General features: G+C 55.3%; 8 protein-coding genes across 8 annotated transcripts in view; 4 read left to right on the forward strand and 4 right to left on the reverse strand.

The window, feature by feature from the left end:
• Nucleotides 1-1624, forward strand: part of DICSQDRAFT_63384 (iron permease) — a gene marked incomplete at both ends in the record, with an annotated part of 4070 nt that extends 2446 nt beyond the window's left edge. Inside the window, 2 exons of the mRNA XM_007366872.1 lie at nt 922-1068; nt 1133-1624. Of these exons, the coding sequence (XP_007366934.1) occupies nt 922-1068; nt 1133-1624 (639 nt within the window). The remainder of the gene's footprint in view (nt 1-921; nt 1069-1132) is intronic.
• Nucleotides 1625-1955: 331 nt separating this feature from the next.
• On the reverse strand, nt 1956-2303 carry DICSQDRAFT_171225 (uncharacterized protein; the record flags this gene model as incomplete). Its single annotated transcript, XM_007366873.1, has 1 exon — nt 1956-2303. The coding sequence occupies one exon, from the start codon at nt 2301-2303 to the stop codon at nt 1956-1958; it is 348 nt and encodes a 115-aa protein (XP_007366935.1).
• Nucleotides 2304-4868: 2565 nt separating this feature from the next.
• Nucleotides 4869-6394, forward strand: DICSQDRAFT_137595 (uncharacterized protein). The gene is made up of 4 exons (XM_007366874.1): nt 4869-5303; nt 5364-5498; nt 5556-5710; nt 5834-6394. The coding sequence occupies exons 1-4, from the start codon at nt 4941-4943 to the stop codon at nt 6090-6092; spliced, it is 912 nt and encodes a 303-aa protein (XP_007366936.1). The 5' UTR covers nt 4869-4940; the 3' UTR covers nt 6093-6394.
• A 76-nt stretch (nt 6395-6470) lies between these two features.
• Nucleotides 6471-7648, reverse strand: DICSQDRAFT_63341 (uncharacterized protein; the record flags this gene model as incomplete). Its single annotated transcript, XM_007366875.1, has 3 exons — nt 6471-7076; nt 7154-7271; nt 7341-7648. Coding segments are annotated over 3 exons (1032 nt in total), but the record flags the coding sequence as incomplete, so codon positions are not given.
• A 524-nt stretch (nt 7649-8172) lies between these two features.
• Nucleotides 8173-9262, forward strand: DICSQDRAFT_171228 (uncharacterized protein; the record flags this gene model as incomplete). Its single annotated transcript, XM_007366876.1, has 3 exons — nt 8173-8504; nt 8566-8950; nt 8996-9262. 3 exons carry the CDS (start codon nt 8173-8175, stop codon nt 9260-9262), a joined length of 984 nt encoding a protein of 327 aa, XP_007366938.1.
• Nucleotides 9263-9902: 640 nt separating this feature from the next.
• Nucleotides 9903-10982, reverse strand: DICSQDRAFT_171229 (uncharacterized protein; the record flags this gene model as incomplete). The annotated part of the gene is made up of 1 exon (XM_007366877.1): nt 9903-10982. One exon carries the CDS (start codon nt 10980-10982, stop codon nt 9903-9905), a length of 1080 nt encoding a protein of 359 aa, XP_007366939.1.
• Nucleotides 10983-12769: 1787 nt separating this feature from the next.
• On the reverse strand, nt 12770-13886 carry DICSQDRAFT_171230 (uncharacterized protein; the record flags this gene model as incomplete). The annotated part of the gene is made up of 2 exons (XM_007366878.1): nt 12770-13324; nt 13554-13886. 2 exons carry the CDS (start codon nt 13884-13886, stop codon nt 12770-12772), a joined length of 888 nt encoding a protein of 295 aa, XP_007366940.1.
• Nucleotides 13887-15474: 1588 nt separating this feature from the next.
• Nucleotides 15475-16270, forward strand: DICSQDRAFT_63130 (uncharacterized protein; the record flags this gene model as incomplete). The annotated part of the gene is made up of 2 exons (XM_007366879.1): nt 15475-15624; nt 15683-16270. Coding segments are annotated over 2 exons (738 nt in total), but the record flags the coding sequence as incomplete, so codon positions are not given.
• Nucleotides 16271-17117: the final 847 nt, after the last annotated feature.

The following is a 17117-nucleotide window of genomic DNA, read 5'->3' on the forward strand; positions in this document are numbered from 1 at the left end:
CATAATTGAGCAGGATGCTCATGCAGTCTAAGGGTGTGTAATGGAGGAGATATCGATGAGGGATGGTGCAAGGGGACGTGCCGGGGTACAGACAGGGGCGAGAGTGAGACGTTCGAGTACGCAAGTAGTGTGTAAAGGGGGCAGGGCTCAGGAAGAATGCGTTGCGGGCGTCCGTCCAGTCCTGGCCATTGAAGGCAAGGGAACGGGCTATAAACCTGCGGCCTTTGGGTGCGGTTGCGCCCCTGGGTCTCGCCTCTTGCGCCAGTCAGGTGTACGTTCGGCGGTGTCCCCGCCGTCCGTCAGAACTCCCCCGCCCCTAGAGCGGGCGGACGCCCGCGACGCACGTTTCCGTTGGGATCTACGAGAGCGTTGGATACATGCAACGAGGTTAGCACTAGACTACCGGACTCTATGTAGTGGGATGTGTGTGGTCGCTTTCCTGTAATAAACGGACGAGGTAGTCAGCGTACTGTACAGCGAGCGAGTAAGAGAGGGAGGAAAAAGGCGCGTCCGAGTGCGCCAGCGAGTTCTATGCGTTGCGACCCCTCCGGTCTTGATCTTGATGTTGTCTCGTCTCTTTGGGTGTCACATTGCCGAAGGTGTTCTGGAGACGTCGTGTCGCACTAACAAACTTGAGTAGCGGTTGTAATGCTGAGGGTGAGTTGAGGAGGGTGGGTAAGGCCCGGCCTCGTCGTCCGAGGCGAGATAAGTGTTCTGAGCGCGCTGAGGCATGGGCGGGGCACTGTAGAAGGAAGTGCATCACTGTTTCCGGAGCTAAGCCGCATGCCGGGCATAGCTTCGAGTCGACTCGCGCGATACGATGCAGGTGGTCGTTGAGGGGGGCATGACCGGTGCGAAGCTGGAAGAGTACTGCTGCTTGCCTCCGCGTAATTCGCCTTCTTTGGAGGGGGTTTTGTTGAGGTTTCCCAGAAATACCGATGGGTGAACGTCCTCGGATGGGCTTGCCTCGTCGTGGGCTTTGGATTGCTCTCGCTATTAGATCAGAGCACATCGACTGGAAAGTGGGTTGGCTACCAGATCGTAGCCGCGGCAGGCCTTGGGTTCTTAGTACGTCTCCCTCGTCATTTTAAATCTACCCCACAATTACCACTTACCATCTATGCGTCCCCAGTACACAGCAATGGTCTTCCCCGCCCTCGCTCCGCTTCCCGTCTCGCGCACCGCCTCTGCGCTAGCCTTCTCCTCCTTCTCGCGCACCTTCGCCCAGACCTGGGGCGTCACCATCGGTTCGACCATCCTCCAGAACCGCCTGGACAAGACGCTCCCCGCGCAGTTCGGCGCGCAGTTCCCGTCTGGGGTACAGATCGCGTACGCCGCAATCCCCGTCATCGACAACCTCGAGGACCCGCTGCGCTCCGAGGTGCGCGACGCGTTCGCGAAGAGCCTACGCGTCGTGTGGTTGGCGATGATCGTGATGAGCGGCGCGGGGCTGTTGTCGGTCGGGCTGATGAGGGAGGTGCCGATGCAGAAGACGACGGACGGGACGTACGGGCTGGACGCGATTTCCCATCCGCCGTTGCCGGATGCAGAGAAACACGGTGGGGCGGGGGTCTCGGAGAGCGCGGCCACGCAACGGACGGAGCCTGAAGTTTCTGAGCAATAAAACGTCTGCTGTACAGATAGAAGTCCACATTGAAGGGTATGGGTTATTGGGAACACTACTTGATGTACACTGTGCATCATCGGCACCACTCTCTGTCTAGGTCTGCCAGCCCTCCATCTCGACATCGAAAATCCCCAGAGGACCTCGATCCCAAAAACGCCTTCCTCTCTTCCAAGTCCCTGCACGTGGCTACCTCCCGGCAGAACTTGACCCATAACCGACCATTCGCCGAAACTCCTGAACTCATCCGCACAGCTCGGTCCTCGCTATGTGCCAGCTTCAGCAGCTCGTCCAGCTCGTCCATCTTGCTCGCAGACGCGCGCATGCAATCCTACCACAATGCAACCCATATCCCTGTCCCCCTTGAAGATCTGGACGACCGCCTGCTCGCATAGCCCATCAACTTCGACCGCGCGTCGACGACCCGCTCCAGGCCCGGCGACCCCAAGCGCTCCGAGCAGCATCCGCTACGCCTCGCGCCCGCGCTGCACGTGTGGAGGTACGCCATTGGGAGGACGGACCTGGTGTTGGTGAGGTGCGCGATATCGAGCGCCGCGGTGATCGCGTCGCGCGGCTCGTCCAAATCGCCGGTGTAGCACTCGATGGGGTGCGCGATGCCCTGCGCGACGAGCTGATCGACTTGGTACTTGTGCCCGAGGCAGACGATTGCGAAGGCCATCGAAATACGAACGCACTTGTAAGACCTACAGCAAAGAGTGTATTGATACGGAAAACGCGTTTTGCGCGAGCCAGCGTCTGTCGGGCGCTCTTGCACCCAAACGCTGTGCCGGGCAGACGGGGACTGAAAGGCAGCCGGAAACCGGATGGTCACCTCGTCACAGTGCCCTTCCCGAACGGCTTTGAGTTGCGTGAGATAGCAAACTCTTCAACAAAGATGTGCATGTCAAGCACTGATGAGACATATGTATGACGGTGCATCTGTACAAAAAATAGGTGGGCAAGGTCGCGCGCGGTGCGTTCAAGTCCGTGATCGTGTTTGGTGCTGTTTTCCAGGTCCCAGCGTCTAGATTAACCCGGTTCTGTACTTCGAGCTGCGAGGATATTCAGTGTTACTGTACGCTTATCTCGTATTTTGTTATATTGAGGTCCTAGTCCTTACTTCAAACTCAATTGCTGGTTTCTCGGTAAGCATGAGCAGAAGCACAATGTAAGATCTAGGTGTTGTACTCGATTGCACTGAGGTTTGATGGCGGCAAATGAACTGATATGCTCGGCTATTCTCGGCCAGCGCTTGGCATTCATCTCGAAGTCAGTCAACCTCTCCTGTCGATGACATCGGCGGAGATATATGCATTAATAGTGATAAAGGCATCTAATAACACACAGAGATCATTCAAAAGGCATGCTAGGGGAGACAACACCCGATAAAGGTACACGGTGAGGAGGATGCCCCGGGCACTGAATCGCTTAGATTAGCTGCTATGCATCCGGATCAATCCAGTCCGATCTACTCGACAACGGAGTCAAACTGCAGTCGTGCTTTCAGTGTCAACTCCCAGGTCCTACGACAAGGTATTCTAGCCTACTTCCTAGACAAATATGCTCGCTAAGGTGGAAACCACAAACAACAGTAGAAACACACAGCAAGACCTGAGAGTACAATAAATGTACAATTATACCTCCATACATATGGAGCATTTATGGGAGCAATGTAAGTGGTTTGGGATGGAACAAAAAACATGTGTCCATCTCGAGGGATATGCGTCACTGCGAAGTAACACTAAGTAACCCAGTCACAACTATCAACGTCTGGATCGCGTGATCCTCTGGCGTCTTTGGAAGCGCCGGTCTCGCGCAAAACGCGTTTTCCGTATCCATACGCTCTTTGCTGTAAGAGATTCAGAATTTGGCGTGGCGGGAGCGTAAGTCGAGACGGCATCCGCGAAATCACACCATAGACGCGGGGTTCCTCTCTTTCGTCTGCTGCACATCCCGGAGAGTGAAGCATTCCGAGTCTGAGAAGCCTGTTGACAGTGGGCGGGATGAATTCTGCTGTCGTGGATCTAGAGAGGATTACTTACAAGTTCCCTCAATCCTGCTGTTCTAGAGGTCCGAAGATGCCAGCTCTACGCAGGCGAGTGGTCAGGCATGGAGACGATGATTGACCGCATCTGCGCCTGCGATGAAACTTGGACACGTTGCTCAAATTTATTGGCGTCTTCCCTTCAATCATGGTGCGTCGATTCTGGCCTTCCATCCATCTAGCCCACTATGCTGTGTCTTCATGATCAGTTGCGCAATGATATGCCACCACACCTGTGAATCCGGGGTTCAAAGTGCCTCAGGCTGTGTTGTAGTCGTATGTTGTTCGCGTCATGGTCGCTCCGCGTTCTGACTTGTGCTCGATATCAACAGCGCCCCAGCGATGTCGATGAATGGGCACATGTTAGAACAACGAAAGTCGACACCCTCTTATCTATAGCCATCAGGACAGGCTCGGATGAACGAGTTTATGGGTTACCAGGCAATGTAAATCTGTCTTCCTATTAATTTGCAGTCAGTGAGGCGTCTACTGACGAGAGCTACGAGTTGTCGAGCACACCTCCCTACCCACATGAACGGACAGAGTCTTCTGCGATGTTTCTATGTGCGAAATTGCAAGGTAAGATCTATTGCCGCATGGTTCTCGCCTCACAGGCTGGGAATTATAGGGTCACATTCCCCCGCCAAATTCATATAGGTTTTAGAGTCCATAGGTTACCAGGGGTCTATCGGCGTTGCGGATGACGATGCGGCCGCGGGTGTTGCCAGATTGAGGAGAGATCTCTGCCCTGGAGTTGCCACAGAAAGCTTAGTCAGGCAATCTCAAAACCAATGGGAGGGCGCCGTTGACTTGAAAAGGAAATACTTTGGGGTTTAGCCTTGCCGCCCAACACAGGAAACACTTTCCTTCATTTCGCCAAAGCATATCAACCGCGGCAAGTGTACGATCTCTCCCTAGCGAGTGCCGCTAGTCGTTCGATGCCCATAAGCCAGTCTGATCGCACTCTGGGCATGTGCATTCGAATCCACGCCGCCATCATACGCCCCGCTACGGGATGGAACAAAATGGTATTAACCGCCGGGGCAGTATCGACCCTCTATTTATCCTCCTATCGACCTTCCAGCGTTCCTGGCCCGACAATCGTACCTGGCGTTTTCCGCCTTCTGTGTCTCAGAATTACCTCATACCGCCCATGTTGCCGTAGCCGTCGTCCTCCGTTTCCTCCTCCACGATCACCTCTTCGTCGTCCTTGCCCTTCATTGTATTGCCAGCACCTGCCAGCCGCCTAGAGGTTTCTTTACATCACCCACCATGACGCTTCCAGAGATCAAGGTCTACGCCTCGCGCGATTTCAAGCACTACCGCGTCGTCTCATCCCCCGTCGCAGACATCGCGGCACGCTTCTACGGGTTCATGTCCTCGAACTCGGAGGCGGCATCGCACGCTCGCTACGCCTACGCTACCGCGTACCAGGGCGTCGAGCCCCGCACACCCGGCGGCTTCCAGGGCTCGGAGCTCGACCACGCCGTGCAGCACATGCTCGCGCACCCGCCGATAATCGTGTTCGCCCAGGGCCCGATGCACCCCTGGGGCCTCTTCGAGGACGCGGAGCTGCAGAGTATCAGCTCGGAGGCGACGGGGACGAGTGCCGTCCAGTTGGACCCTGTGAACTGCGTGCGTATTTGCTATCTCGTTCTTCTTCCCCGCCGTACCTCGCATCTGACAGGGATGCAGATATTCTTGCCGTGGGCGGTGCACCAGGCGCTGAAGGAGGGGATGGAGGGCGACGACGAGCAGGACAAGGCGGTCGCGTCGTTCTTCTTGCTCGCAGGTATCGTGCACGAGACTGCGCATTGGATTGCTGCATGCGTGCGTCCAGTCGTGAAATTGCAGGGCGAAACGCTTCTCACACTCCTTGTCTTCTAGCGCCATGGGTACAAGCGTGATCCGACGCGGGACAGGAAGAAAACGTCGCTGCTCGCGAAGCTCGACTTCACGAAGACGAAGATCACCACCCACACGCGTCGCGACTGGGGCACTCACGCGAAAGAGCTCTTACTGGGCTGCGCCTACACCTTCATGTACGTCTTGTACTCTATATTATCCCTCAAATGTTCCGCGAAACCCTCCCACCCCTTCCTCGGGCCCTGTACCATCTATCTGCCTTGACATAACCGTGTTCACATGACACTCTCTTCCCACAGGTCATACGCTGACGGTACGCATGAAGTCGTCTCGGAGCGCGTCAAGCCGGTCCTCCCGCACCTCCGGCCCGCACTCTCGCCCGAGGTGCAGACGCACTGTACCGGCTTCCCCCTTCCCGAGGTCATCGACATATCCAAGTACGGCACACCGAAGGAGCACGAGGTGCCCAAATGGCGGCCGAAGAGCGACTTCCTCGTCGTGAGCTGCATGAGCCCCGACTTCGCCTGCCATCATGGCGCATGTCGTCTACGGGATTAGGGTCGGACAGGTCCTCTCTGGATCTGTGGCTAGAGGTGGGATCAGGAAGATATGCGGATACGTGCGATGATTCGTCCCATGGTGATGTCGCGGAGCCCAAGCTTGTCTAGGAAGAGCGGGCCCGGTATGTTTCCGGCGCATGCTCAATGTATACCAGCATTGTTCCCTTCTGCTCGCGTTCCTTTTCATCTATCATCGACATACGTTATTCATCATATATGGTACAACTCGTAGATTTGCAAAGCGGTATGACTGATACGAGCTCCTCTGCTTGAGGCATGGGTTTGCATAGTCGTTCTGAGATACACCCTAGACGACGGGTTCCGTAAATGTTGCCCTCGGAAGATATAGCTGGTCGCAGAATAAGGAGAATTGTATTCAAGCAACCGCGGACGCGATATCTATCATGTGGAGAAATATACATGCATCCTCAGATCTCCTCGTCTCAGGGTGGCGGATAACCCTCCACAACCTCAACCTCCCATCCGTCTGGCACAACGACGTCAAATATGCAGGCAGGGCATTCCAGAACTTCTGCCGCTCCTTGTAGATGCGCTCGCCGGCATGGTAGAGACAGTTGGGGCACAGGTTTGGTGATCTGTACGCCTCCACCTTCCCCTCCGCCATCAAGTCGTCGACTGTTACAGTGGACAGCCCCCCTCTCTTGAACTTGCGCCGCCAGCGCTGAATCCATTCCTTGCAGACATCCATGTGATGGCACGTCTCGTCTTCGAAATGACACTCGTAATCGACACTCACGGACTCCGATACCCCGATTGCGGCCCGGACATTCCACAAAACGAGCGTCTCCTTCGCGGCGAAGCACCCTTCGAGATCCTCGGGACTCAGGAACTCCCGCGAGCCGTCCTCGCGCGTGAAGCCTTGAGTGATCTTCTTCTCCAGATCGCAGCACTCGAGGAGCGCAAACGGCAGGAGGTCGTGACTCTCGGTGAGACGGGCGAGATTCACGACGGCAATCGCGCACTGGCCCACAACATCAACGGGGCGATCTTCTCTGATAGGGCTGTTGTACCCGGCGCTCATATTGGGACATTTCGGACAGGGAGGGCCGTCGGGTAGGCGCGTCGGAGGTGGTAGAGACCTTCGTCAACGAGCTTGTCGATTCGGTACTTGTGGCCGAGGCGGATCCATGCGGAGATAGCATGGAAGTGAAGATGTCTAGGTGAGGATGGATGTAGAGCCATGGTCAGGAGGAGGTGCGCACGTATGAGTCTGGGCACAACGCACTCGAACGATCGTCCGATCGTGAAGACGCGCAAGACGTGTCTGAGGTCCTCCGGGGAGTCAGAGAGGTGTATCAGCGGACATTCGGGGCTCTGTTCTTGCTCCTGGTATAGCAAATGAGGTTCAATGGGCTGGGGATTGGACAGCATGTCGCGGAAAAGAGGAGAGTGCTTGGCAAGGGGACCGCGATAGACGCGGAACTCGACATTGCGGGCAATGAGAATGATAGTGCCGTCCTCGTACCAGAGTCCGTAGTCCCGAGAGAGAGGCTCTGGTACAAGACGCGTACGGTGGGAACACGACGCGCCCCGGCTACAACAGTCTGGGTGACGTCAAATGCACGTGCTGCGTGATTGATGACATGTAGGTTGGGCCACACGACACAGACGCCTTCCAGGGCCTCTTTGCTTTGTTGCTGACCACGACAATCCAATACGCGATGCTGCTGTTCCCCATGCGATGCGACTTGACCTTACAACACACCTTGTGAACCCTTGCTTGGCATCTTCACTCAAAGCATCTAGCGTGTTGACATCATGTGGCCCGTGCCGCCCGGTCCTGAGAGGTTAAGATCACAGCAAATGGTAATTGCGTAGTACCCGAATCTGCTAAGAAGCGGCAAGGATTAGGAGGTCGAGGCGGTGCCCAGTCACCAAGGCAATAACAAAGAAGTCTCTGAGAAGCCCGCCTACGTACATATGAAGTCTCTCACGCGCGTAACACGTGTGTAAATAGAAGTCTCCGTAATGTGGGAGCGGTGGCTACGACTCGGAGGTCTCTTCAAGACGCCTACCATCTTCGACTGCACGGCACTGAAGATCAGACGTACCAGATCATGTTGGGTCGTCACCCAGACGTCAAGGGACAGGGATTCGACTCATGCGCAGACGCGGATACTCCACAGGCAGGACCGAGGAAGTGTGATGAGGAATTCTGGTACGAGGACGGGACGATCATCCTGATCGTTGGCGATGTCGAGTTTCGGGTCTTCAAAGGCCTCCTAGTCGACCGCTCTTCAGTATTCCGCGACATGTTCGCCTTTCCTCAGCCTCCTTCGGGTGCCTCGACATCGGCAGGACAGACCTCTTGTCCAGAGGTGGCGTTAACGGACTCACCGGCAGACGTCCGGCATCTGCTCCACTTTCTGATGCCTGGAGGGAAGTCAGCGTTAGTACCATTTCACTGTCCAACTAGGGCTGACCTCACTGATCTCTTACGATACACACAGGCCCCCCAGTCCTAAGGACTCCACGTTTGATAATATTTTCGCATGCATCTGTCTTGGACACAAGTACCAGATCGACTACGTCGTACAGCAAGGTCTCGAACTCCTCAGAGCGAAAATCCCGGCGGTCGATGTTGTTCAGACCTCCCTGGGTAACACTACCTTCCGCAAGCCCCAAATGTCTAGGGATAACACGATCCGCGTTATCAAGCTTGCCCGCCTTCTGGATGCCAATGATCTCCTCTTCCAGGGGGTCTGGTCTGCCGCATACTTTACCCCACAAGAGCTCAGTCAGGGCTTCTTGCGACCTGACGGCACCCACGAGGTTCTGTCGACTTCCGATTTGGCCCTGTGCTTCTCCGCAAAGGAGCGCCTGATCCAGGAGCATGTCAGACGCATCATGCGTTGGCTCACCCCCGTAGTTGCCTCTTAGTGTGAGCCGCGCGGGCCGTCTGGAAAGACGTGCTACGGCAAGTTGGCTAAGGCCTTGCAGCTTACCGAAAGCGAAATTGACGCCTGGCCCATCCTTGAACATTTCACATGCTGGAAGCTGCAGGACGACCAGAAATTCGGGATTTGCAACGACTGCCTAGCCCTGCTCAGAAAGCGGGAGACTGATGGCCGAATGGACGTCTGGAAGAGACTGCCCGAAATCATTGGGGTTGAGTATCCGAACTGGAATCAGACGGCCGTCGCGTGAGCGACGCCACGATCGTAAGTCTCTCAGTCTTTGGCTGATGCGAATCGAAGGTGGCTCAAAGGTGCGGTTGTGCAGGTGACTCACGCTGATGCGGCACGCTGGAGCCAGTTTGCTGTGGGCAAACATGAGGAGCGACCTGCCGTCCGCGGAGGTCTAGAGTCATCATGGGGGCATGAATGGGCTTGTCGCGGCTCGTTACGGTCTGTACTTTCTCCGTAGCTGTCCGTGTGTCCTAGATGAAGCTTTCATGCTGAACAACACACGATGTTATGTTAGGTCTCCCTCACGGTAATTTGTGGAGCTGCTGAGCTGATGATATTGAGACTGCTCGAGCGACCTATCTCCCGTATTCTCGACCCGATGCGGCGCCAAATAGTAGTGTAAGGAGCAGTAACCTATGAGGCGGAGGCAAATCGAGTAGGTCGAAAGAGGGGAAGTGTATCATTACTTGGAATTATCAGTTTTATCATTCTCCTCGGCTGCAGTACAGATGGATTTGTTAGCATGACCGTAGAGCGGTGCGAATGGCGTAGGCATGACTTACATTGTACATCAATTGACAGTAAATCTGCCTGCGTCAATCGCCTTCTCCGAGCGACAGGCATACTTCATGGGTATCTAAGGGCCTCCTTGCTCTATCCTACCGTCGCTTGCTGGGAAAAGCATTCCAGAACTTTGCACGCTGCTTGTCGACCAGGGCACCGACGTAAATGCTGCAGTTCAAACACAGGTTCCGTGATCTGTACGTCTCCTCTCCGTTCTCCGCCAGCAGGCTGTCGGCCCTGACGAGGTGAGTGGGGCTGATGGCGCTGAACTTGCGGCGCGTGTTCTTGAGCGACCTCGTGCAGCTCTCCTCATCGTAGCACTCGCCGTCTTCGCCCCACGGCTCGTAGTCTATGCGCGCTCTCTCGAAGACCTTGAGCGCCGCGTCCACGTTCCGCAAGATCAGCTTGTTCTTGACCGCGAAGCACCGCCCGAGGTCCTCTACCGCCAGGTGCTCTCTCGTTCCGTCCTCGCGCTCGAAGCCTTGCATGATCGTCTCGCCGAGCTTACAGCACTCGAGGAGTGCGAGGGGTAGGAGGGCGTGGTTCTCTGTGAGGCGCGCGAGGTTCACGACAGCGATCGCGGACTGTTTGATGTAGTCCTTCGGTCGGTCCTCCCTTATTGGCGTGGAGTCCTTATAAACGTCGCTGTAGAGAGGGTGTGAGCTCGTGAGGCGGGTTGGGTAGGCGCGGCGGAGGTAGCGGAGACCCTCCTCGACGAGCTTCTCGAATTGGTACTTGTGCCCCAGCCGGATCCACAAGGAGACTACGTGAAAGGACGGTGTCTGCGCCCGAAGATGTCTGTACGTAGAAGAAGGCGATTGAGATGTGACATCTAGATATGGGTTCGAGCGCCACTCACTCGAGGGACGCTCCGGCAGTGAACTTGCGCGCAGGACGTGTCTGAGGTCTTCGGGAGAGTCCGTTAGGTATATGACTGGACAGCTAGGGTTGAAATTTGAGGCTGCCGTATCAAACGCCGGACTCGGGGCCTGAGGTATTGAGAACATGTCATGAAAGACGGGAGAATGCTTGGCCAGGGCGGCGGTAGACACGGAACTCGATGTTCTTCGCAACCAGAGCGATTGTGCCGTCTTGTCTTTCGCGGGGGATGCTTGTTGTTCTTCTATCGAGATGCGAGGCCGTTTGTTCGGCGGAGCGGTACCGGCTGTTCGCATCGTGGGCGGGCGTAAGGCTTGAGCTGACAACTCGTCGATATCAATGTGATTGACCCGCATCACGTGACTCATCGTGCCTCAGTTCAGGCGCTGGCGAGCGACATCCGCTCGCCCTATTATTGTGGTGGAAAGAGAACAATATTTGGTCACACAATCTACCCTCTCTCATTTGTAGCGGTGTATTAGGCGACAGGCCTTTCAATGCTTAACGTTGTCTCGCTGGCGAACATCAACCCTCTACGGTCTTCTGCGCTCGACACCGGCGGTGCATTGTCGCGTGGTGGGCCCGATGACCCATGGACGGTGTCGAGAATTCCTGTGGAGTCGGAACTTCTAGCAGTCTGGGGGATGTGTGAGCGTACTCTCTGGGAGTGTCAGATTTTTGAGTCTTGAGCGTGGGGGAGTACTGGAACCGTCACGAAGAGGGCGGATTACTCCTGCAAGTGACACTTGTGGATAGCTGCGCTGACGCTGCAACTTGCGGTTATATCGTGCAGCTGTGGGTGCCGCTTTCGACTCACCTGGAACATCGGTCTGTGGTGTGCAGGAGTCGTATTGTATCATCTGGTCGTCTTCGTTCTCGGCCTTGGAGGTGGATTGTATCGGGAGTACTACAGACAATAACACCTAGGGCATAACAGTACAATGAGCTCGAACGCATAACACGTCGTAAGGGGAATAGAATGTACATCCTCGCATACACATTTTCTTGGATCTCCTCGTCCCAGCATAACGGGGCCTTGTTAATGTCGACCGTTCATGTGTCTGGCACAGCGAATTCATATACTGGGCACGGGTGTGGTCCTCCACCTTCTCCTCCGCCATCAAGTCGTCGACTGTTGTGGTGTACAGCCGCTTCTCTGGAGCTTGTGCCATCAGCTCTCCAACCATTCCTTGCAGGCCTCCATGTGACGGCACATATCGTCGTCGAAATGACACTCGTTATCGACGAGATCACGGACTCCGATATCTGCGTCGCGGCCAAGGAGGCCTGGGGGGTCGATAATTTACGTACCCCTCGCAACGCATGGCGATATGGTTCTATACCTGAGAATGGACATCAGCTAAGATTGTGTCATACAACATCGAAAGGCATATACTTAAGTCGTACGGGAGTCGCCATCGCCCAAGACTTGTCGCACTGAGAACGATGGAACGGGTGGTTCATTGGCTTCCGTCTGAGCAGGAAGCTCACTCGGGCATGAGGCCACTCCGATACTATCCCGTTACTCATCGCGCACGCAGCAGGTGGATCCGGTACGATACCCTTCCGATTCGACAGATACGGCTGAGGCAAGGACGAGTGGTTTGAGGACGGAAGTTGAGCGCTTAAGGCATCGCGGCGGGCCGCTGCCTCCTGCGTGCGTTTGTTCAAGGCAAGATTGCTGGCGGCGCGGCCGGAGGTGACAGTGGTGGGTTAGACGGCGAAGCGCTAGGGAAGGTGCGATGCCAGTGAAGCGATAGACTCAGCGAGGGACACGGCCCTGTTGGCGGCGGGTACCCTAGAATACGAGTGTCAGATAGTCGTACAAAGAACGGCAGCGTAGAGAATGCGTAGAGAAGCGCAGGGTAGCCGCGACATTCCTCATAGCACCGCCAGAAACGCATTTGAAGTGATGGCGATGCTCCCGCTATAGGCGCGACTGTGGACAGATGCCCGTAGAGGACCCCGACGGTGCTAGGACCACGAGGAACAGCGGGGACGAGATAGGGTCGCTCCAGACATAACAATGCGCGATGCAACATATAAGCAAAAAGACGGACTTTTTGTGCATTGCTCCATTCATCTATCTCGGGGCTGGAGCACCCTCGAGACGCTCCTTCTTGCGCGGATTCCTAGTCACATAGGCGTCGTCGTCCCTCTGCGCCGGCTTCTTCTTCTCTAAATTGGGGTATGTACCGTTCAGCAGCAAGCGGCCACAACTTGTGTTCGCGCCAGCCTGCCGTCGGTTTCGACGCCTGCCCTCGCCGGTCACGCCGGGCGGGTAGTACTGCTTGGACGTAACGTGCAGGTACAACGACCTCCTCCCGAGCTGCTCAGCGGTTTTCGAGAACTTCTTGTCGGGCATCGGGTCCAGGAGAGTCCGCATGTGTGCCCGGCGGTAACGGGGCCTGTCAGCGACGTGGCATACGATGCGTATCGTGTCCTCGCCGCCGTGCTTGACGCGCGTGGCCTCTTCATAGATCTTCGCGGTGGGGAGGCTGTCGAGGGTGTGGGCGTACTCGGAGAGGCAGGAGGCTAAGAGCAGTGTCGACGGGGGAGCTGGGGCCCGCGTGCTAGTTCGAGTTGCAATATTGTTGTTGTCGACGAGATATGGGGATGGGCAGGACGCTCCGCTGGTCTGCCATCAACGACAAACGCCAAAAGCAGGATGTATCGGAACGCCGGGCCGGGGAATCCACACGCGAGGGTGAGCTCAAGATTGACTCCGACGGGTCGGTCGACAGCCACAACGATCTCCTCGATGCTCTCGCTCTCTTGCTCACCTGCCGAACCATCGCTTGTACAGCTATCACTCTATCCTCTCTGTCCCGCCTTCTGTGACATCCACGGAACTCAAGGCTGCGTACCATCGCCGCCTTCTCGCTTCGCATCCAGATGAACTCGCCTCTGGAACCCCGGAGGATGGCATAGACATCGGCCTGCTCACGGAAGCCCCCTGTACCCTCAGCATACCCGAGCCTTGGACTTAGTACGATGGGCTGCGGCGAGTCAACGGGAAGCAGCTTGGCCCTTGCCTCGCACAAGTGGTCTCGCTCGAAGAATTTGACCAGGAGCCGGACACGAGGTGGACGTACTCCTGTCGCTGCGGGGGCATCTATCTCGTCACAGAAGAAACGTTGGAGGCGGACCAGCGTCTTGTGGCGTGTGTGAGCTGCTCGGAGGTCGTGTGGGTGGGCCATGAATTCGTGGAGATGGAGGAGGAACGTGGACAGTAGCCTCCGTGCGCTGCGGCGTGAGTCTAGAGTGGCTGGGGAGAAACTGCAGCATCTCCGCTTTCCCTATAAATCACCGTCTTATAGGTATAGGTATGTGCTTTACGGACGAATGTATGCGATCCCGTGGTGTCTAATGCGCTGTTGTGGCAATCGCACCAGCCTGTTCAAGTGTACTAGCAACGGCATCCGCACGGCCAGCCGCAGTTGTCCGGTTGTAATCTGCTGCTCTCTATTCTAGACATGCGGACTCGATGAGTGTAGGAGCGTCGTTGTCAATCGAAACTGCTTCACGCGTAGCGCGACTTCACTTCGTGCGCACTATCTGCGAGCCCGGAGCTGCAAGCATTATCCGGAACATAGTCTGCACCCCTCTTCTCGTCTGCACCCCGGACGTGTGCCAACAATTCTCTTGCGGTGCGCTCGTATGCTTCTTGGCCGCGTGGTGGAACATGTCCGCCTGTCGTGCGTCTTGAGGTTCGATTGATGTGTGCTTTGCCATAATGTGTAACATGTTGACGTGCTTCTGAATTGCCATGCGTCTAGGGTCCTACTCTATCCAGGCATATTCGAACGCCGACAGGTGACCTTGAACTAGCTGTTGTGGATCGTCGCACAGGGTTCCGCCCCGTATCATCGGCATTATCATCGTTCGGAAGCCCGGTTCTCCAAAGCCGAGCCATTAACAGTAAGAAAGGTCTTTCAAAAGGGTAAATATCACGTCCTCGCTGCAATCACATGTTCTGACTCCATATTTGCAGGCTTCCAATCAACGTCTTCCCTAACCCTCACTCTTCACCACGAGCAGCTCCTTCCATGCAGCTATATTCCAGCGACTCGCCCGCCGTCTATTGTGTCATGTACAATTCCGACTGGATGCAACCATAGGTGAGAGGGCCGATAGCTGTGTACGACTAGAAACCTACTGTGACAATTAATAGTCTTAACCTGACCACATCCGATCGCAATCTGTGTGCAAACCTTCGCACACTGCATTCGTTTTTCCTTTAAGTTCGAAGCACCGGCACCCCATGCGTCTCGTCCTGCCCTCATCTACAAGCGTGTGAGTATCTTCAGCAGCGTTTCCCCCACACGTTCATTGACGTACAATATAAGAGATCTCAACTCGTCATTCATGGATTTCGTGCCCCCGTATATCAGTTCCTCTCAGTCGGAGAAACAGTCGCAGAGCGACTCAGTCAATGACAATTCCCCTCAACCTTCAACGGCTCAGAGCCCAGTAAGTACCTATTGCCCTTTTGGCAGACCCGGTCCCCCATCCGCTTATACTCCATTCGAGTCGGTGGTATCCACAGTGGGTGAAGGCACCGAGCGGCCAGAAGGGAAATTTTCTCCGCAGTCTCAGATGAGGTGAGCTTAATATTCGGTGTCATGCTATGCAATGTTCGCTATAGTGACATTATTACTAGTCCTACCAGTGAGAAGGGACCTTCTGCGGCACCCAAGTTGCCTATGAATTACCTTACTCCTGATGTAAGTAAGGCAGTCGTGTGTGTATCTTTTCGTAGCTGACCCATATCGCTTCCTATAGGAGATGATCCAACAATTAAAGGAGGCGCTTAACAAGAAGTACACGGTCAAGGCAAGGTCAGAGGCATGGGCCCTCACTGCGGGGATGGTTGAGAAACATAGTTCAGCAATGGTAGAACAATGGATCAAAGAGATTGACGCATTGCCAACGTTTGTGAGTCCTGAAAATTGACAATTCCGAATGGTTGATGGACGGACACCCCTCTTTTCAGGCAGGGCTATTCTCTGCGGTCCTCACAGCATTCAATGTCCAGACCTATCAATTGCTCCGACCTGGACCTACGGATACTACTCCCGTCCTCATCCATATTTCCGGACAACTTGTCAGCTACGCCGTTAACCCACTCTACGTCAACTCCACCCAGCCGTCCTACGACGCAATTGCTGCTTCTACATCCCCTTTTCGTGCGCCGACATACGCTATCTGGCTTAACATTTGCTGGTTCACCAGTCTCGTACTCAGTCTGGCTTCTGCATCCATCGGCATTACCGTGAAGCAATGGCTCAATCACTATGAGGTCGATTTGTCCGGAACAGCCCGGGAGACTGCGGCTATCCGACAGCATCGGCTGAACAACCTCATGAAGTGGAAGGTCCCCCAGATCGTTGCAATGTTACCCATCCTTTTGCAAACCGCCCTTGTGCTCTTCTTTGCCGGCCTAGTCATTCTCTTGTGGTCCATCCATGCTGCACTCGCAACAGTCGTTTCTACCCTCATTGCACTCTTACTCGCCTTCACGTTCTGCACCATCATCTTGCCAACGTTCCAAAGCGACTGTTGTTATCTATCACCTCCCTCGATTGTCTTTTTCCATGGGGTAGAACGGATCAAATGGCTTCTTAGGAGGTCGGCCTACCTCTTGGCATTATTCCCTCTCCAATGTGTCGTAACCGCGTTGTGGTGGAAGGCGTCTCCCGGCACAATCTTCAACGTCCTAGACCGGCTGGATGACTTCCTCTGGGAGATTTGTGAGGAGTTCTCTACCAGAGACCCAACCTCCCTTCGGGTACGCGAACAGATCGTTGTCAACAAGGATTTCAACACCCTCGGAGAGGATATGATGAAGACGGCATACAAGACGACGATGGGTCCCGCATGCTTCAACTACGCCTCCACTTGTCTCGCAGACCACAAACTCCCAGACGCTATCCGTTACCATGACACAGTCCTCGCCATTCTCTCTGATCACTGGTCCAAGGACCGCAACGGATGGCCTGCGGGAACGTTCCACAGCTATATTCGGCTCGCAACCCGCATCCTCCAGATGACACAAATAGAGCCACCCCAAGGGGAGGACTCTGGGAGCTGGAAAGAGATGGACGGATTGTTGGGGATGATGCTGTGGCATGAGCATGCGGGTGCAATTGACTTCGACGACCTTAATGACTTTTTGCGTTCTACAGCACTCATCGCCATGGGACCTAGGTCTCCGGAGTCCGCACAAACTTATCTATTCACGTCATTGGAGCCCAAGACGACTTGGAAACATCCGTACCCAGGCACGACACTTTGCTGGGGTATGTACTGATGTCGAACATCTAAAGTCTGCAGCAGACTGGATACTCATGATCGACCCAATTCATAGTCGCTGCTGCTGCGAAGCATATGATCGATACATCACCCCTCAATCAAGATGACGGCGACAC

Source organism: Dichomitus squalens, assembly GCF_000275845.1.
Source record: "Dichomitus squalens LYAD-421 SS1 unplaced genomic scaffold DICSQscaffold_21, whole genome shotgun sequence".
Lineage (NCBI taxonomy): Eukaryota > Fungi > Basidiomycota > Agaricomycetes > Polyporales > Polyporaceae > Dichomitus > Dichomitus squalens.